This window comes from Myotis myotis, unplaced genomic scaffold, assembly GCF_014108235.1.
Source record: "Myotis myotis isolate mMyoMyo1 unplaced genomic scaffold, mMyoMyo1.p scaffold_m19_p_10, whole genome shotgun sequence".
NCBI classification, from domain to species: Eukaryota; Metazoa; Chordata; class Mammalia; order Chiroptera; family Vespertilionidae; genus Myotis; species Myotis myotis.
Window position 1 is genome coordinate 37,809,369 of NW_023416314.1, and position 22,118 is coordinate 37,831,486.

The 22,118-nt window shown below is 37.5% G+C and overlaps 1 protein-coding gene across 10 annotated transcripts in view; it reads right to left on the bottom strand.

Moving 5' to 3' along the window:
• UVRAG (UV radiation resistance associated) overlaps nucleotides 1-22,118 on the bottom strand; it is a 277,758-nt gene that overhangs the window by 135,335 nt on the left and 120,305 nt on the right. For all 10 annotated transcript variants that reach the window (XM_036324920.1, XM_036324925.1, XM_036324919.1 and 7 more), the window contains 3 exons: nucleotides 20,325-20,451; nucleotides 2,166-2,250; nucleotides 465-552 (listed from right to left, as the gene is read on the bottom strand). In XM_036324920.1, coding sequence (XP_036180813.1) covers nucleotides 465-552; nucleotides 2,166-2,250; nucleotides 20,325-20,451 — 300 coding nt within the window. The remainder of the gene's footprint in view (nucleotides 1-464; nucleotides 553-2,165; nucleotides 2,251-20,324; nucleotides 20,452-22,118) is intronic.

A 22,118-nucleotide genomic window follows, 5' to 3' on the forward strand; every position in this document is an offset into this window, starting at 1 on the left:
GTCACTGGTTCGATTCCTGGTCAGGATATATGCCCAAACAGAGGGCTTGACACCCAGTAGGGGGTGTACAGGAGGCAGCCAATTGATGTTTCTCTCTCATCGATGTTTCTATCTCTCTCTATCCCTCTCCCTTCCTCTCTCTAAAAATCAGTAAAAATATATTTTAAAAAAAGAAATGGTGGTAGCTGATAATGTGTTTGAGTGAAAAGATCCTAAAGATTTTGGTATTCTTTTAGACGAAGATGAGCACATCCCTCCAACAAATTGGTATGAAAAATTAATGGTGGAACTTAATGCTGATCAAATCTAAATCTATTTTTAAAATGGATATTAGCTCCTGAATGAAATCATGACAGAGCATATGACTAAGACTAGAGCAATGGGTTTTTTCATTGAGAGGAAATTTCAAATAGAAATCATCTTTTAAAACAAAACAACATTTTTTCAGAGAATTTGAAACTTACCAAATCAATTGGGTAAATGTAGGAAAGCTCAGACAGTAACTGCCTGCAACGAATTGTCAACTGAGCATTAGTCTTCAGAAAAAGTTCTCTAAAGAGAAGGAAAAAAGTACATTTGTTAAAAAAAAAAAAAAATGCTTACAGGCTTTCAAACATTTATTTCCACATAACTGACACAGAAAAAGATTGCACGGTCTACTAGTAGACTAGGCCATAGAAACTTAGCAGTAGAGGCAAGAATAATATCTAACATACACCCTTACCTATCTCTAACTACTATCAACCAAGCCAACTCTATACATACTGAGGCCTAGTATATGTGTATACCCTTTAAGGGATGTAAAGGGTATAAATCATCACTGACTGAGCACCTGCTACTATATGCCAGGAGCTTTAAAAGGGCTTTATTTAATTATTATAACAACGCTATTAGGTTAATATTATTATATCAATTTTATAAATAAGGAAACAAGGTTTAAAGAGGACCTATAAGGCAACCCCCATCTCATTTAATATGATTTCAGGATATATCATCCATCTAGTAGTTCCTTAAAAAAATATTTTATTTTTCACTTCAACTACATGTTACAACTACCTCAAAAAAACTGCTGCCAGGTTAGGAATATAATTTAAGAAAAAGAACAAACAAGCAAAAACTGCAGCATGAGATGATGCAGCTCTTCTTTGAACTGCTCAAGAAACATAAACAACAGATGAAACACCTACAGTACAAATACCTGCTCAACTGTATTAAGAATGTAAGGGGGGGAAAGCATTTAGGAGAAGCTGTCGGTCAAAGTGAAATGTAAACGTAGTTCTATAATGCAAACATCACTGAAGACATAGAGGATCTAATTCTGCTTTCCTAGTGAGTAGGACAAAAAGTAACTCCCAAAAGCCTTGCTTTCCTATCTGCTAACTGAGAGGAACAGACTAAGTGAAGTCCAAGGTTTTTTCTGGGTCTAACATGCTCAAGTCTTCAATTGCTAAGGTTTTTTTAAAGAAAAATGCAGGATGAAATTACTTTCCTGAAAGAAAAACACACAAATGAATAAGGATGAGCAAAAGAATAGAGGAGGCAACAAATTGAGCATGTGCTAGAAAAAAATAAAGAGAAGAAGCATTAGCATTTGTTAAGTGAATGTTGTGGAGTGACTAAAATTAGCTACAGTGGTATAGCACCAATTTATTAAAAGTTATTTGAAAGCTAAGCAAAACAATCACCATAGCTCTTAAAAAAAGAAAAAATATATGGTAAAAATAGAGGAGAGGTCTGATAACAACGTGGAGGATAAACTGGAAAGACGGAGAGAATGATGTGAGAGAGATCATCTAGGAGCTGTTGAGGTAATCCAAATGAGCTAACATTAAACAGCAGTAAATCTAAAGAAATTACTGAAGAAAAAACTAACAACTCTACTACATGTTGAAGACAGGAAGAGGAGAAGATTCAGACATCAAGTCATGGTGCTATGGCCTTGAAAACTACAACAGTTCTCATTTCTGATTATGAGTATATACTAGGAGCTTTAATAACCGCCTCTATCAGTGTATGAGACATAGTAAGTGCTTAATAAATATTTGTTGAATAAAAGAATATGTCCCTGAGGTATGTAGAATACAAATTAATAACAGCAGTTTTTAAAGAATCCTACTTTTCCAAATCCTATCCTCAAAGTAAACTTGACAATCAGTTTCATTTACCTTTTCGCAGTACACTCTTTCCTCAATTCATTTAGGGATTCCTTCTGGAGTTGAAGCTTGAGGTGCTCAGTTGAAAACGTACTGCCTAGAGGGAGATGGAAGAAGACAAGTCCACATGTAATAGTGCAGAGAGAGATGCTCAATCACAACCAAACGGGCACAGCCCAGTCACGATTGTGAGAGGGAAATAAAGAGTTAAAAGGCAAAGTAGGTTGGGGATAGAGGTCTTCTGGAGGGGATTAACTGGAATAAATTTCCCTATTGGTTTAATTTTTATAAACGTTCAGCCTCTAGCAGCTGTCAGGGAGTGAGTGTCTAAGATTCCCTGCGTACAGATTTCTGGATTGTTGACCAATAAACCCTGGAGAGATTTCAAAATTCAACCAACTTCATTTTTTTTAAAGTGGCTATGAACTCTGGGTGTTAATGATGATTCACTAAAAGTTCATCAATTGTAACAAACGTATCACTCTGGTGGGGGATGTTGACAATGAGGGAGGCTGTACACATGTGGGGGTGTATGAGAATTCTCTGTGCCTTTTGCTCAATTTTGCTATGAAAGCCTAAAACTGCTCTAAAAAATAAAGTTCATTTTTTAAGTGGTTAATTTCTGTTCTACCAAAAATGCTATATAACAACATTACTATAAGTTATTACTATCATGTTATTCATAAGTATATGTAGCTTTAGTTAAAATCACATGTGCAGGAAATGTATATTGATTTTTCCATATTATGTCACAAGCATTTTTACATGTCTACAGATAATCTGAGTTATGATGTTTAATGGATGCATAAAATTCAATTCCATGGATGTGAATGATATGAATAGTCCACATTTTAACTGATACCCCATACCTTAATCTTAATACAGGACATTTAATTTTCTTTAAGAGCTTGCTGTAGCACTGCAATGATTAATATTTGTGTTTATGTGTCTAATTTTTTGTATTTATATCAATTTTGGAACTTCCATTTATGTTTATGTGATCACAAAATTCTTTTACATCTTCCTACTCTAAGAAAACGAGGGCGTCTTACATTCTTGACAATCCAAGCCTGCCTGATAATTCCAACAGTCCTGAAGCATAGAGAAAGTCTTAGATCCTGATAGCACTAAGTTCTAGATTTTACAAAGGACTTTAGTTTCGTGAACTCTGATCCAACAGGAAAGAGTGCCCTATACTCTTTTGCACATCTCCTATAGGGAGGAACAAGAAAAAGATTAACTGACCAAGTAGTACTAAATTTACCAACCTAGGTAATTTCATTAACGTCTCTACGGACTTCAACTATAGTTAAGTGATAGTAAGTTGGTAGCTCTGCCTCCAAAATAGAACTTAATCAAGGAACACCACCTATCTTCTTTAGCTCCAATATAATTCCACTCCAAATCTTCAACCTCAACAATTTCAGAAAACATTTAGGTTAACAACTTCCACCCTCCACACCATGTACTTTCTACCAGAATGCACACAAATTCTTCTACCACTACAGAAATTTGCAATATTATTCTTCATAGATAAATTAGGCTGCTTCAACTCTAATATTGTTGGTGAACCACAAATAGGGACAAGACAGATCCAGGCTTCAAGAAGCAAATGTATAGGGTGTCCCAAAATTCACGCAAGATTTGAATTTTGCGTGAGCATTAACAACAACAAAAAATAAAAGCCTAATTGTACTTGGTTTATTGAATCAGATTCTAATATCTGTTGCCCTTTGATTTCAATCCCTTCAATTCGATAAGCATTACCAAGTACCAATTACGGCCCAGGAGCAGGGACAATGAAGACCAATGAAGACCATGGCTTTGCATATGTGCCAGCAAAGCCATGGAGGCCATTTACCCGATGTGCTATTCCATACATAACCCTATATTGTATACTTTATGAATCAATGAAAAATTTACAATTTTTAATTATAAACCTGTGTTTTCTATCAAAATTACTTCTTGCGTGAGTTTTGGGACACCCTATATATACCCTCCTCAGTTTTGAAGACTCTCCAGAACGTATTACATGACCAAAATGGGGGCAGGGGGGAGACTTGCAGAGTGAAGGAAAATTAAAATTTAAGACTATATTAGCCAGCTAACATATAGGGTAAAATATTGACAATAGGTAAATCAGGATGAAGAATATAATATAGGTGATCTCTGTACTCTTCTTATTCTTATAATTTCTCCGTAAGTTTTACATGATTTCCGAAATAAAAAATGAAAGAGTTGATCCAAACCCAGAAAGGGGTCACCTGCAAGGCTATGGTTTTCCACAGGCTTTAGAAGGCACACTGGCACCATCTCTCCAAAACATACCAGGCTCAATTTTCTATCAAAAGGCAATACACCTCATTGGTTATTAGTGGAGTCTGGAACAGAGATCTGGAACAGAGCTAAAACTGAGTTTAGCTAGGCTCATACAGAGAAGAGCTAACTAAGTATTTGAAGATATCTCAAAAAATAACCAAAATTCCAATAGTCACTTTATAAGGAGCAATAATACTGAGGCAATGATGTGCCCAATCTCTTTAGATGTTGTTCAGGTTATATATCACCATAGATAGAAGGCTGTTCCCAGGTTTCTAATGTCTCTTCTCCATCTGTCCCGCCTTGGGAAAAATCCAATTTTGTTTTCATTAAGCCCAGAAATAGGGCAATGTCTAGAGATTGTGTGCCATGTCAAAGTTTAGTCCAGTTCCTGGCTGTGCTATGGCCGGCTGGTGCTGCTCTGTCCAGTACCCAGGCTGGGCTTGGAGACTGCTTGAAGTCCACACAGCTATGAGCCACACAGCTGCTAGGGCACATGGCTGCTACAGAAACAGTGTGTGAACAAACCCGGCAAGCCTGTTCCCAGAGAGAAAGCTTCTTTGTTTTTTGTTCTTGTTTATTTTTTTAAATTCTGTTTTATTGCCTAAAGTATTACAAAGAGTATTACATATGTCTCCTTTTTTTTTTTCCCTTGACCTTACCCCGGCCTCCCAGTGTCTTCTGTCCATTGGTTATGCTTATATGCATGCATACTAGTCCTTCGGTTGATCCTTACCCTGCCCGCCCCAACCCTCCCCGGCCTTCCAGCTGTAGTTTGACAGTCTGTTCGATGCTGCTCTGCCTCTGTATCTATTTTTGTTCATCAGTTTATAATGGTCTTTATTATCCATAAATGAGTGAGATCATGTGGTATTTTTCCTTCATTGACTGGCTTATTTCACTTAGCATAATGCTCTCCAGTTCCATCCATGCTGTTGCAAATGGTAAGAGCTCCTTCTTTTTTACAGCAGCATAGTATTCCATCGTGTAGATGTACCACTGTTTTCTAATCCATTCACCTGCTGATGGGCACTTAGTCTGTTTCCAAATCTTAGCTATGGTAAATTGTGCTGCTATGAACATAGGGATGCATATATCCTTTCTGATTGGTGTTTCTGGTTTCTTGGAGAAAAATTCTTTGTTAAGTTGTGATTATATTATCACTAGGGGCCCGGTGCACGAATTCATGCATGGGTGGGGTCCCTTGGGTTGGCCTGTGGGGATGGGGCCAAAACCCTCAGTCCAATGCTGCCTGCCACTCCTGCCTGCCGCTCTTGCTCATCCCAGCCCCACTGTGCCTGCTGCAGGCTCACGCCCAGTCAGTCCCAATCTGGAGAGGCTCACGCTGCTGCAGCAGCAGTCATCAGCCAGCTGTGGGCCCTGTATCTGGCATCCGCCAGAGGCAGGGGGGCGGGGGGAGGGGGACCAGGGGCAGGACGCCATAGGCCCTTCTGGTGGGTGGTGGGATACACTTGCTGGCCTGGGATCCGGGATCCAAGATCCATCCTGCTGATGTTCGTGCCGGTTGTCGGAAGCCACCTGGTGGCCACTTTTATATCGTTTCTTCCTTGCAGAGCATCTGGGGAGAGGAAGCAGCCGCGGATAGTGCTGGCAGCACCAGTCTGTGGGTGCCTGGCCCATTCTCTGGAGATTGAACCTGCAGGACTACTGAGGGAGTGAGTGGCTGCTACCCAGCTGGTGGACCACCGGGACGGATCGGTCAGCTGAGTGGCACTCCCACTGTGGGAGTGCACTGACCACCAGAGGGCAGCTCCTGCATTGAGCATCTGCCCCCTGGTGGTTAGTGTGCATCATAGCGACCGGTTGTTCGGTCGTTTGATCGCTTACGCTTTTATATATATAGATGGGCTTGGGAAAGACCAGGCTTTTCTTCAAGTTAACCAATCAACTTCCCAAGCTTTCATGGGCTTCTGATGGATCCACCCCCTAACCAATCTATTTCCTAAATCTTCTGGGGTTCTGTGTTCCTTATCCAATGCAATCCTTTTCCCAAGCTAGACAAACAGGCCTCTATGGTTGCCATCTTGGCTCCTCATGCCTCATAGAAGCACTTTCCCCCATTCTCTGGGCCAGTGAACCTGGGAGATTGAAAAGTCAGTTCTTCCTCCCTATACAGGTTGCAGGGAAATGCTGCAATCCCCTGGGGTTTGTGAAGCAGTAGCTTTCTGGTTAAGCAGGCTTTATGCTCCCTAGTTGACTATGCTTAATAATGTCTGATTTCTTTTGCTCCCTTCATTTTATTTTTACTTTTTTTTTCCAGAGAGGGAGAGGGAGAGCGCGATAGAAACATCAATGATGAGAGAGAATCATTGATCAGCTGCCTCCTGCACACCCTACACTGGGGATCGAGCCCACAACCCAGGCATGTGCTGTGACCAGGAACTGAACTGCAACCTCCTGGTTCCTAGGTAGATACTCAACCACTGAGCCATGCCAGAAGGGCTGCTCCCTTCCTTTATTAATCTTTAGCTACCTATGCTAACAATATCACATGTAGAATCACTGATGTCCATGTATATGTCCCACTTACCTAAATTTTCATACAGATTTAACATTGATTGATATCTTCTGCTTGAATCAATCTTTACTATGGTTGCAAAATATAACATTCCAACTTCAGTACTCCCTTCATATCTATTAGTCAGCACTCTGCACTCTTCTCAAAGCAAGAGACCTCCCTTTTTCATTAGCAACCTTTTATCAATATGGAACTATGAATTTCATGTTTTCAATGATTTATATTTACACCATTTTTAGTGCTCAAGTGGTGCCAGATTTGGCCAGTGAAACTCTCTTCAGCCTTGCTCCAGTATCTTTCTGACCTGCTACAATTGTGTTACTCAAAATATTACTTATCATTTTAATTTCTGTAGGAGCTGTAGTGATGTTTCCTCTCTCATTCCTGATATTGGAAATTTGTGCTTTCTCTTTTTTTATTTTGCCAGGAGGCTTATCTGGCTGGAGGCTTATCAAATTTAATAACTTTCAAAGAACACCTTTTGGTTTCATTGATAGTCTTTACTCTTTTTTTGTTTGCAATTTCACTAATTTCTGCTCTTGATTATTTTCTTCTATTTGATTTGAGTTTAAGTTGCTCTTCTTTTCTAGTTGTTAAGGTACAAGGTTAAAGTACTGATAGAAGACCTTTTTTCTTTTCTGTTATAAGCATCAAATAACCTAAGTTCCCTCTAGGCTCGTATCCCTTTAAATGTTGAAATATTTTCATTTTCATTCAGTTCAAAATATTTTCTCATTGTCCTTGTTATTTCTTCTTTGACCTAAGATTTATATATGAGTGTGTTGTAAATTTCCCAGTATTTGGAATTTTTCAGACATCTTTCTACCAGTGATTTCTAGTTTCTGTTTTGGTGAGAGATGATACTTTATATTATTCTGAGTCTTTTGTATTTGTTTTATTATACCAAAAATGGCCTAACTGAATGTTCCCTATATACTTGAAAAGAAATGTACATTCTGCTGGTGCTCAGTAGAGTGGTCTGCTCTCAGGTCAAGTTAGTTGACAGTGCTGTTAAGGTCTTCTTTCCTTATTTTCTCTCTATTGGTTCTATTAATTTCTGAGAGATGCATGTTGTGGTTCCAACTAGTATTGTGGATTTGTCTATTTCTCCTTTCTGTTCTATTAGTTTTACACACACACACACACACACACACACACACACACACACACACACACACGGAGAAAGAGAGACAAAGAGAGGAGGGGGGCTCTACTGTTATATTCATACATATTTATAATTGTTATGCCTTTTTATGAACTGACTTTTTCACCATTGTGGTTTTTTTTTAATCCTCACCTCAAGGACACGATTTTATTGATGAGAGAGAGAGAGAGAGAGAGAGAGAGAGAGAGAGAGAAACACATCAGTGTGAGAGAGAAATATCAATTGGGTGCCTCCCTCACGCACCCCAACTAGGGATCAAACCTCAACCTAGGTGTGTGTCCTGACTGGAAAGCGAACTTGCAACCTTTTTGGTATATGGGATACGCTCCAACCAACTACCTGTCTTTACTGTAGGTGGTACTTTAAAAAAAAATCTTTGCCCAAAAATATGTTTTAGAGAGAGGAAGGATAAGAGACACATAGAGAGAAACATCAATGTGAGAGAAACATCAATCAGATGCCTCCCATATTTGCCCTGACTAGGGATCAATCCCAAACTTTTTGGTGTACAAGCGACACTCCAACCAATACTCTTTATTCAGAAGTCTACTATGCCTGATGGTGCAAAAATAGGTTTACAGTTGTTCTTATGGAAAAATAACGCAACAATAAATAATAACACAACAATAAACTGTGGCCTGAATGGTGTGGCTCAGTAGTTGAGCATCGACCTATGAACCAGGACATTACAGTTCAATTCCCGGTGAGGGCACATGGGGGGCAGGGAAGGGAGGGGAGTGTATGCAGGAGGCAGTCAATCAATGATTATCTCTCATAATTGATGTTTCTATCTCTTTCTTCCTCTCCCTTACTCTCTGAAATCAATAAAAATATATATTTTTAAAAAGAATAAACTGTGTTTCACATATTCACAACTGTGAAACTACTTTTGCCCCACTCCATATATAGCCACTCCAGCCTTCTTTTGATTAGTATTTGCATGGCATACTATTTCCACATTTACCTTTAATCTATATCTTTATATTAAAAGTGGTTTTCTTGCAGATAGCATTTAGTTAGGCCTTTTTTTGATATAAAATTTAAACAATCTCATTTTTAATTGCAGTATTTAGACCATTTACACTTAATACAATCATTGATATGCTTAAAGTTTACCATTTTGCAAGTTATTTTCTATATATTCCATCTATTCTTTGCTCCTTTATCCTGATTTTTTTATGCTTTTGAATTGAGTCCTTTTTTTTCTTTTTTTAATGATTCCCTCTTTGTTCCTTTTGGCTTATTCTTACCTCCATTTTGGGTTTTTTTTGTGTTTTTTTTTTTTTGTAGTTGCCCCAGAGTTTACTACATAGAATTTTAACTAATAAAGTCTACTTTCAAATAATATTATACCATTCATGTACAGTGTAAATCCCAAAAATAGTACACTCCTAATTCTTACCTTCCCCACTGTTCAAATTCTTCATACATCTTACTTTATGCATGTTATAAACCCCAAAACATTGCTATTTGTACATTTTTAAAAAAATCAATTGTCTTTTAGAGCAATGAAAAATCAGGAAAAAAATGCCTTTATAATATCTTCATTTCAACCATTTCCAGTTTTTATGTAGAGCCATATCTTTGTCTGGTATCCTATTCCTTTAACATTTCTGGGGTGTAGGAGTGCCGATAATGAATTCTTTTTTTTTGGTCTAAAGTTTTACATTTGTCTTCTTTTCTGATAATGAATTATCTTAGTTTCATTTGAAGGAGTCCCTTTGAGTTTCAGTTTGGGTAATTTCTATGACCTATCTTCAAGTTCAGTGATTCTTTCCTCAGTTGTATCATCTACTGATGAGTCTGTCAAAGGCATTCTTTATCTCTGGTACTGTGTGTTTTTATTTATAGCATGTCCATTAGACTGTTTCTTATAGTTTCCATCTCTCAGCTGAAACTTACCATATGTTTGTATATGCTATCCACCTTTCCACAAAAGCCTGAAGCACATTAATCATAGTCATTTTGAATTCCCTCTCTGATAGTCCCAACATCTGAGTCATTTCTGAGTCTCTCTCTGTTAATTTCTTCTCTTGACGTTTTGTTAGTGGTGATGGTAGTGGTGGTGGTGATGGGTGATGGTTTTTTGTTTTGCTTTTCTTGTCTCAAAACTTTTGATTGAATCCTGAACACCAATTGCAGAGCAACAAAGAAAATGGTATGCTTCTTCTTCTACTTTTAATTTGGGGGTTAAGTCAATAAAGTCTGGTACTGAGCTGTATTTGGGTTTTGTTGCTGCCATGGTTACCTTCAGTGTATCACAACCTTCAAATTTCCTCTAACTTTTCCTTTTGAAGATGGTGGTGGTGGAGGGGATGGTGTGCTGCAGGTTTTTTTCAATGATGCTGCTCAGATTTAGGTATTCCCTGTACCTAAATAAGGGTGTCTCACCATGCTCTTGCCTCTCCTCAAGTGGTTAACTACTGTAGCTTGTTATTTTGTGCTTTCTAGCCTGGCTGGGAAGTTGGGTCAGAAGTTTCTCTGCTGTCCTGATTAAGCCAGGCTTACCCTGTGTCCCTATGTTATCAAGGTAGGGCTTTCTCAATAATACTCTCCTTCCCCTATGGACAGGAGATTTCTAACTGTCTAGATCTAACACAGTTTCCTGCCCCATCCCCAAGGACAGTGAGTTTTCCTTTTTCTTCCTCCAGTCACAACAGGTTTTCACCTATGCCCTGGAGACTACAGGATTTGCAGGCCCTTCCCCAGAGGCTCAATGCTTTTGTTCTTAAGGAAGAAGGGTATGACTTTCTTGCAACATCCACTTCCCTCCTCTAGGCCTACACCACCAAGGGAGACTTTCCACGATTTTCTGCCCTGCCTCCAAGCTTTCTTGTGAACATCTGAGTTAGGTCCATGCAGAATAAACTGTGAGCAGGTGTGAATTGCCTTGTATCTGCTATAGTATCATAGCAGCCCACAGTAGTGATCAGCAATTTATTAAGAACTGTAGTTGAATTATTTTGCCTTTTATGTGGTGACCCCAACTTCCTTCCGTGCTCTACCAGTGGTGAGTCAGTCCTCACATTTGCCTCTCCTTGGAGATGCTGGTCTTTAGTTACCTATCAGGTAACTTGGTTGCCCAGCAATCTTGATTCTCTGAGAGATTCAAGAAGAGCAGTAATTGTGTACATCATTTAGCTTCCTCTTGTTGTCAGGGTGGAAGGGAAGCTCCTCCCATCTTTCTACATCCTATGTAGAAGCTGGAAATCAAATCTGAGGATGTTAATTTGAGGCTTTTAAAGCTCTTCTCTGTTCTTTATATTTTCTCTTGGGTCAGCTATTCTGTTTGTTCAATTTCATCTCCTTCATACTGTTTTCCTCAAATATATGTCGACCCTTATTTTTTCCTTCAAACCCATTAACACATGATTAGATTGCTTAGCATATGTAATTAGTGTAGGTTTTCTCTGACACTATAAAGATTTATTTATATAAAAGGCTTTATCCCTGAGTGCCAGCTCAGTGTAAGCAGGCAGGTCCTATTGACAATTAGGCTTTCTTTCAGAGTACATATGTTGAGAGAAGGTAGTACCTTTACTTTAAATCATTACAACTGTCAAATAAGAGAACTTGACTTTGGGATTGTACAAATTTAGGGTATTTCAGTCCTAAGTAGAGCTGCCTTTCATGTTTTCCCTCTGGGTAGATTGTAAAAGTCTAGAATTAGGCTCTGCTCCACCTTTTTACGCCAAACATTCATACCATGGGACCTAACCAGGTCAAGAATCCATTATGTTTAGAAAGCAATTGGAGCAAATGTTATAGGAAGTTAGTCTAAATTCCTAGAGGAAAGAGAATGGGGCAGTAGGCCCAGCTTCCCTAATCACTGCTCACCATTCCTCCTCAATTCCACGTTGAGGTCTCTGAGAGCTCTACCAGAAACCCCCACAGCAGCATTTTCCATTTGTGCTCTGGGCTACAGTTTCTCTCTACTCCAGTTTATTCATCATACAATCCTATCTTCTTTGTGTCTTTGAAACTGTGTCAAAATCTTTGCTATTCTGATGGCACCTTCTTTTATTTTCACCATCACCATAGATTTACTCTTTATGCACATTTCTTTACTGTCTTATCAATGGGTCATTGAGGGGGAGGGAAAGCAAATGCACATGCTGTTTACAATGTTCCAAAACTGCTTTCTGAAATGTTTGGCCCTGCACACAGCAATGTTCCACTCTAAGATGAACCCTCTGTTTAGCAAGAACTCAAGTCAGGCAATTTTAATAACCAACGTCGATGCTGTCTCCTGTAAACCTAAAGCTAGCAAATATGAATTTTGCTCCCATCAAGAAAACAAAACACAGACTCTTGAGCCTCTCTCTCAACCAGAGAGTTTGGTCTCAGACTGGCCAATGGCCAGCCCCTGTCAAAATTATAGTTAAAACCAATAAACTGTCATTCTTCTGGGTTTTCTACATCAAGTCAGATGACCAAAAAGCAATATACTTCAACTATTTTAGTTTCCCTCCCTGCAGAAATGCCTTTTTTGTACTATGATTTATGATGTTGCCTTTCTCAAGGGTTAATAGATATTTCTTGCTGTAACTTTTGCAAAATTGCAATTGACTGTATTTCATTATGATATTTAATATCTAGCACATAAGAAACTGCATGCTAAATTCCTCTCAGAATTTAGTGCCAAGAGAAGACTTTTTTCTCCCTAAAGAACTGATATACTTCCTTACAACAGGCAATGAGAAGCAAATGATACTTTTCACAACTCTACACAATTGGCTCGACAGCTATGAAGGTCAGAGCTAATTTTAGTGCTTAAATACAATAGGCAGATCCTAGGGGAGGGAGTGAACTGTACTGAAAAGTCCATCAACTTAGGAAATCAGAAAGATCTAGGTTAAAATTCTACCTGTGCTACTTTAAGGACTGTAGATAAGTCCCAACTTCTCTGAACTTCATTTTCCTCATCTATAAAATGGGGATAATTTCACTTTTATTCAATAATTGCATCTCAACCTTCCCCCATGAAACTCCAAGTGGGCAGAGAAAATTACATAACTGGCCTGGCTGGTTTTACTTTAAAAATAACAACCACAAAGCACAAATAGGCACACTGTCCAGGAATTCTACAATTTCCTCATGAGTTTGCTTTCCCACTCTTGGAGATGACTATTCCATACATTATCCCAACTCCTTGAACCGCCCCTAAATCCAATACCTAATTATCTTACCTCATACTAGCCTGACACAATAGGACTCTTTTACAGTCCTACTCACTACCTAATATGTAAACTCACCTGTACCTATGCCGTTTTCTTAGCCTTCTCCTCCTATTCAATGGAAAAGTCCATTATTGGACAGGAGCGGGCTGGAAGAGGTTAATGGGGGTTGGGGGGAAGAGAATCTATGTAATACTTTCAACAATAAAGATTTTTTAAAAAGAAGTCAATACTCTTCATTTATTTTAAATTCCTTCTCATCACATCTCATACTACTTTCTTCCTGTCCAGGTATAGTGGCCTCTTTCCTATTCTACAGTTCACGCCCTTCCTATGTCCAAGCCTTTTTACTTAGGTTCCCTCTGTTGGTACTCCAGAAATTTTGATTTTGTAAGACTGAGCTCCTCAAGCAAACCTTTTCTGAGTAATCTCTGTAAAGATGGTCCCCACATTTACATTTATCACTGAAGCTTGTTTCTAGTACTTGCCACAATCTGATATTTATCCGTTGGCTTCTTATTGACTATCTTACCCACTAAAGTAAGTATCCAAAACTGGAAGTCTTAACTCTTCCCTTTTCTCTCTTTACCCCAACATCTGCTTCTCCAGTATTTGTCTTGGTGAATAGCTGTTCAAATCAGAAATCAGAAACTATCCTAAAACCTCTCTCTTCCTCTCTCCTCAAATCTACTAAGCCACTAATAGTAGAGTCTACCATCTAAATATCTTTCGAACCTATATACTCCCTCCTCCCTTTACATTTCCAATCTGTTTAGATTTTAATTCTGTATTGCTTAGATTACTATAATACCTTCCTCAATGACAATTCTCTATCCTCAACTCCTCAAAGAGAACTTCCTAAAATATATATCTAATTTCCATTTTATATTGTGGTGACCAAGACAGTCCTATCTGCCCTAACCGGTTTGGCTCAGTGGATAGAGCTTCAGCCTGCGGACTCAAGGGTCCCAAGTTCGAGTCCGGTCAAGGGCATGTACTTTGGTTGTGGGCACATGCCCAGTAGGGAGTGTGCAGGAGGCAGCTGATCGATGTTTCTCTCTCATCGATGTTTCTAACTCTCTATCCCTCTCTCCCTTCTTCTCTGTAAAAAAATCAATATATTAAAAAAAAAAGACAGTCCTATCTATTTTTTTTGTCTTTGAAAATTTGCCTAAGTTATTTCAACATCTTCAAACCTTCAGCATAAACTTCCTTTATAATTAGGTCATTCTTTACCTCTCTGGACTCGCCTGTGAACCTTAACTCAAATGTATCCTTAGTTGAAGCTTTATTGGAATTACCTGCAATTCTCTAATCTACTCCCATGCCTCTGTATAAACTGTTCCTTCTACCTGGAAAGTCTTACCTTCTCCCCCTACCTAGCTATCTACTACTGGTTACTCTTCTAGACTTAGCCCACATCACCTCCTATACTGGGTATTCTGATTTTCAGATGCTCATCTTCTGTGTCCCTATAGCATTCTCTACATATCTTTGTCATATTTTAAAGCACACCTGTTATTCTGTTTCTAACATCTTACAGAGTGCCTGGTTGTTTGTATGTGTCCCATAAATGACGAATAAAAGAATGATAAAGGCACATGTGCACATTCACACATACTCAGTGCTCTTCCCATTTCCTTCACATGCCTAATGATCTCTTTTACTCCTGTGTTGAACCATCTAATTGTAAATGTGTTTTTGGTAAATGCCATTTCTAATGTGTTGTGGGAGTAAGAAGAGAAAAACTGATAATAAACCAAAGTAAAATTTTGTTAGGTGGCTTATTTCTACACATTTATACTTTGCACTGCAAAGGGGGGAGATTAAAATATGATAATCTGACTTCCCTACAACCTAATCAAGTCATTACTGGAATAAATAATTATAAACTCCTTACAACCCAATCAATCATTACTGAAATAAATCATTACAAATATATGAAAAATGAATCATTCTGAGAAGAAAATCTGAGGTTTACTGAGGACCCACATTTACTCTCACAACCACCAAGTTGTCTGGCTTTTACTGCCTTTCACAAGCTGCATTCAATACCAATAGCTGAAAGTAAAGAAACTTTAATAGCATAAATTACAGGAGAAAATTGTCCCCAGGTTCAAAAATTTTTGAAAGGCAGATATTAATAATTTTTAAGGAAGTCTATTTAGGAATTTCTGTCAGATGGCTCTAAAAACATCAGAACACACACAGAGACTAATAAAATTTAAATTTTACCATCATTTCAAATAAATATATCTTGAATTATAAAATTTGTGAGGTGTAATTTTTCAATTTGTGACCTTATGACATAAAAGAAGAAAACTATTACATAATACTTAATAAAATATCTTTACAACTTCCAATAACAATCTAGGGGACCTTTGACAGAAACTTTAAGTACCGATTTAAATATACTATATGAGTCTTCTTTTATTTGAGATGCAGGCTAAAAGAACAGACTAAGTTGTTGACCAAGTCAAAATCTAATTAAATAGAACAAACTAGATAAATAGTTCACCTTAATTACTAAACTTTATTATAAAATGACAAAAGAAATCGTAAGTACTGGGAAAGTAATATAAAACATTTCTTATTTTGGTGATAAAAAAAATCTAAACATTTCATTCACTGGAATTGCCAAGAAGAACTGCTTTCTCCAAATCTGAGCAATGAAATCTTATATCTTTTACACACAATGTCACTAAAACAATGTATTTGTTTTTGCGCTTGCTTACCAAAACGAAGTAAAGAATCTGTAAAATAGAAGTTGAATATAGCTAGTTACAAAATTCCAAGAGGTGGGTCCATCAAATGGCTTTCTAGTGAACAAATGCCATCTATAGACATACTTGGGCCAGAGAATCTTACTTTGAAAACTAGAAATTCATAAAACAGGTGAACAAATTCCCATCTTTTCTGCCCCTATCCTCCTGAGACAAGTAGAATCTCAGAGCTGTAAGAAATCTTGACTATTTATTTCAAATTTTTATTTGATTTGTTTGTAAAAAGGAAATATGTCCAAAAAAGTTGAAAGACTTAGCTAAAGACAAACTGAGAGAACAGCAGATCTTTAATTCCAATCTCTACGACCAAATCAAAGAAATCATTGGGAAACTCATTTCACCCACCCTGTAATAAAAAGGAACACAACAGAACAAAGTTCTCCATCTGTTAGTCCACAGGCCAAATGGAAAACTAGCAAAGCATCAGTCAGTTTATTTGCTTGACACATACTAGAGAAAGGAATAATGATATTATGCTTAGTAGAAACAAAATAAACTTTGGAATCAAAGAAATCTAAATCTGAATTTGGACCTGTTATTTATTTGTGTGACCTTAGGAAATGTCTCTGAGTCCCAGTTCTTTACCCCAGGAAAAAAAGGTAAAAGTTATGATCCCTAGGACTGCCTTAAGATTGAAATGATATCCCGTAAGTGAAATATCTGGCATATTACAGGATCTTGATAAAAGTTATCTGTTTCATAGGATTTATGTAGGCTTCAAATACATGTATTCTGCAAGGCTTTAAGTAGTATGGAACAGTGAGAAAAGCACAGAATTTGGGGACACAACATCTCAACTTGGTTTCCAACTGTCTGTCTGTAGCTGGCCAAGTCACTTACCATCTCAGAATCTCATATATAAATGAAAGTAACAATATTTGCCACACTTAGCTTTCAGGATTGCTTTAAGGATCAAATATGGTAACCTTTCTACAAGCACTTTCTAAGTATAAAGAACTACATATGTTATTGTTACTATCAAGAAATAATTGCATTAAAAAGTAGCTTCTTTCTACAAAGATTAGGGAATTCTGGATTTGAAAAGTTAATATCACTCCCCAGGCACCACTGTCCTCAGTTCTTGAATTTTATCAACATTTATAAAATGTATTTAGATTCTACTAAACACATTTCCTCAAGATCAATGTTTCATACCATTTTCTAAACAAAATTTCAAGCAAACTAATTTAGATAAAGTGTTGCTGCTTCCCAAAGATTTGGGGGTTACGTTAGGGCAAAAGACCCTGTAAACCAACATATAATTATTTAATGTAAAGGTTATCCAGCTTGGGACACTAATGAGGGGAAATCTGTTTTTTATTAAACGTCATAAGTTAAACTACTAATATCTGCCAGAAATGAAAATATATACATTAATAAACATTAATATTGAAAAGTTCAGCTCATGACCCAGCTGGAAGTTGCTGTAGACCACAAGTTGTGAACCACTGCCTTTGAGGTATGGGAATGAGAAACTTATGGGTATGGAGTAACAAGGCCCCTCAGAGTAATGTGGCCGCTCGGCAGCATGGATAAAAATTATCTTTTTTGTTCTTTCCAATAAATCATCCTGCTGAAATGAATTTTATAAACAAAAACATAAAATACGTATCAGGCACCTGGTTTCTTCCAAATGTTTACACAAATTAATCCCTATGGCACTGTTATGAGCTGCTATCCTTACTGCACAGATGTGTATAAAGATGCACTGGTTAAGTAATTCCTTTATGGTCATTCAGAAAAATCAGTAGCAAAGATTAAATATCATATATTACTGACTTGGTATCCTCACTGAGCTCTTGGGCTAAGAACCAAGTGCCTAGATAAGCATCAAGTGCCAAAGAGCAGTCTTACTATGTAAGAAGTTACTAGTAATATTCATATTAGCAAACCATTTCACTACTGGCTAGCAAACACACTACATCAATGCTGCAAAAGCAAGTGAAAAATACATTTTTCTCCTTCATGTTATCAATATCAGGGACTCAAGTGCTTTTAAAAAATTTTAACTTGGCTCAAGATTCATTAAATACTAGATTTAAATATAAATATAATTGACTTACAATGTAAATATATAAATAACCAGCGTGAGTGCTGCAGCTGCAGGGCCATTACCCTAACATTAGCAACTGTTAATTTGTCCCTAAGACTTTTGGGGAATTTTTCTTTGCATATATAATAAAAATCATTACCACTGAAAAAATCAGTGTTATTTCTAAATTTCAGCAACAAGTAGAAAATAAAATTTAAAGATGTTTACAACAGTATCATAAAACATCAAAAAAAAAAAAAAAAAAAGTAAGTTCAATAAATCATGGGAAATATCCACATACCAAAGTTAGTTAATTTCAGTGTTTTACAAAGAAGATCTAATAAAGGCATATACCCTTTTCTGGTTTTAGAAGACTCATTGTAAATCATCTATAATCCCCCAATTGTATTGATAAATATATTAAATGTACAGTGGGCCTTGACTTACGAGTTTAATTCATTCCGAGACCAAGCTTGTTAAGGAGCTTGTTAACTCAAATTACTCTGTCAACTCAATGCAAAAAATCGGCCGAGAGACAGCTGGTATCTCAAAAAACTCGTTAGTCGGGACACTCATAAGTCAAGGCCCCACTGTAGTCCTACGGAAAATCCTAGCAAGATTTTCTTTTCTGTGCAGACATTCATATGAAAATGCAAAAGGACAAGAATAAAGAAGATGATCTTGCAGAACAACTAAGCGGAAGAACTTTGATAGCAAGATCAATTATAACTTGAGAGAAATTAAAACACTGAGATGATGGCAAAAGAACAGGAAAATAGGTCAATGCACCAGACATGCCAGTATATGGTCACCTGGTTTATGATAAAAGTGAAACTGCAGTGCAATGGAGAACAGATGGTTTTCAATAAATGTGATGGGTCAACTGACTATATGAAAAAAAAAAGAATCTTGACTCTTACCTTACATCATACACAAAAAATCAATCCCTGATGAATTATAGATATACATGTAAAAAGTACAAAAGTAAATCACTTAAGAGAAAACACAGAGAAAGATCTTTGTGACATTCAAGTAGGCAAATACTTCCTATATTGATCACAAAAAAGCCTTAAGTTAAAAAAAAAAAAAAAAAAAAGACTGATAAAATGGAACTTTAGTTCCTGTAAAGGTATCATTAAAAAATGAACTAGCAAGCCACAGAATGAGAGAATATATGTTTAATGCATATTTCAAACAAAGAACCCATATCCATTATATATCAAGAACTCCTATGGAAAAAGTTGTCAACCCCCCCACACCCCAAAAAATGGGCAAAAGGCTTCAACAGGTACTTTACAAACAAGTGAATCCCAATCAGCAAGAAACATATGAAATAATGTTCAAGTTCATTAGTCTGCAGGGAAATAAAAATTAAAACTGCGAGGAGATACTACAACATATACACCAGGAAGGCTAAAACACAAAAGACAGAGAGTACCAAATGCTGACAAGGATACAGGACAAGAGACAAGGATATAGGACAGTATATTGCTGGATTGAAAGGAGATAAACTGTCACAACCACTTCAGAAAGCTTGCTCCTAGGTTTATATCCAACAGAAATGCAAAAACAAAAACAAAAAAACCTTCATTAAAAAACATGTACTATAACATTCATGGAAGCAATATCTATAATAGTCCTAACCTAGAAATTACTAAAATGCCAAAAGCAAGAATAAATTCATATTCATACAATGGGATACTACTGACAGTAAGAAAAAGACTGTTATTACATGCAGGTAGAAATGAATTTTACAAACAAATGTTGAAGTAAAGCCAGAAGATAAAATGTACATATTATGTGATTCTATTTGTATAAAGTTCGAAATTAGGCAAAATCAATGTTTGGTCTAGGAAGTCAACGTGGCAGTTAGTCTGGCTGAGATGTACGGAATGGAGGGAGCATCAGGAAGCTTCTGAGATGCTGAGGTCTTCATATGCAGTTTCTTGATGAGGATTTAGCTTACATAGGTATTTTCACTTTGAAGTATAGTGTGTGTGCATACATTTGTATATTTTTCTGTATGAATCTTCAAAATACTTCAAAAAAATTTTAAGTTATATCAGCATATTTACACAAAGATAACTATTTGAGCCTATGAAGAAAGAAAAATGTAAATGCGGGAGTTAGACAATCTGCAAGGTGTTTTTACTTACCTTTGTCCTGTAATGCAATTTGTTGCTTATGCAGTAATGCCATCTCCCGTCCCAAAGCTTTCTTTTGTCTTTCCAGTTCATTTCGAAGCACCAAAATATTTAATTGCAGACACTCACTTTCTTTTTTCTAAATAATTAAAAGCACAGAAAAATTTATTAATATAAAAGTCATGGCTATGAATAATTATACATTCATAATGTTTCAAAATAAATAATGGCTTAAAGCACTTTAATACTCATCTAACTTATCTGTTGAATAACTTAATTATAAGCACCCATAATTTTAATGAAAAGAGTACAGATGTAAGAAAAAGAGAATAAATAAATCTAAAGTCTGGGGACAGTTCTTTCTAAGAACCCAAAAGAAACTACAAAATACCTCACAACCCTTTCCTAACATCACAACACAGTAAGGGAAAATGAATAACAGAAAAGAAATGGAGTTCTCAAAATGTTAAACACAGAGTTACCACAGGACCTAGCAATCCCACTTCTAGGTATGTATACCCAAGAGAATTGAAAACATGCCCACACAGAAACCTGAATATGAATGTTCATAGCAGCATTACTTATAACAACCACAGAGGAATCAATCCAAATGTCCATCACTGATAGAGGAATAAAATGTGGCACATCTACGCGATAGAATATTATTTGGCAATAAGAAGAAATGAAGTACTGATATATGCAACAACATTGATAACATTATGCTAAGTGAAAGAAACCAGATTAAAAATGCCACAGACTCCACTGATATGAAAAGTCCAGAATAGGCAAATCAATAGAAACAAAGAGTACATTTCTATCCTTGCCAAACTGAACCAAGATGCTCTAATACAGTGGTTCTCAACCTTCTGGCCCTTTAAATACAGTTCCTCATGTTGTGACCCAACCATAAAATTATTTTTGTTACTACTTCATAACTGTAATGTTGCTACTGTTATGAATCATAATGGAAATATCTGATATGCAGGATGGTCTTAGGCGACCCTGTGAAAGGGTCGTTCGACAGTCAAAGGGGTCGCGACCCACAGGCTGAGAACCGCTGCTCTAATATCTCGCAGATTCAGACCTGAGATTTTCATCCCTTCCAGGCAGTAACCAACCAAGCCCCCTACAGTGTCAGTGGACACCACAGGCGGAGCCTGGACTTGCAGAAGTCATAATATCACCCTCTCCCTCTCTGCCGGGTTATATCAGAGAAGGCCTAGTTGTGAGTCAGAAACTTCACTACTATGAAACACAAATAGGCCACCCTAACCCCATGATATCAGTGGGAGCCATGTGAGGGCAATCAAGGCACTCCTACGCCTACTCCTCTCAGCCAGGTAAATATCAGTGGAGGTCTAGTGGAGAGCTCCAACTGCTGGCCAGCAGTAATGAGCGTGCTCACACAGAGGCACACACACACATACACACACACACACACACACACACACCAGCTGGGTGTCAACGGAAGCAGATTGGGAACCTGGACTTCTACACCTCCTGGCAGTAATGAGATGCCACCTTTCCTTCCCCTACCAGACAGAGAGGTATCAGAGGAAGCCAGGTAAAACAGAGGCTAAAATAAGATCCAGAGACTTATAACTAGTGGCCTGGTGCACAAAATTCATGCACAGGGGCGGGGGGTGGGGGGGGGGGGAATGTGTCCCTCAGCCCGGCTTGCAACCTCTCCAATCTGGGATCCGTCTTGCAATCCGGGACCACTGGCTCCTAACTGCTCACCTGCCTGCCTGCCTGATAGCCCCTAACCACTCTGCCTGCCAGCCTGATAGCTCCCACTGCCCCCCC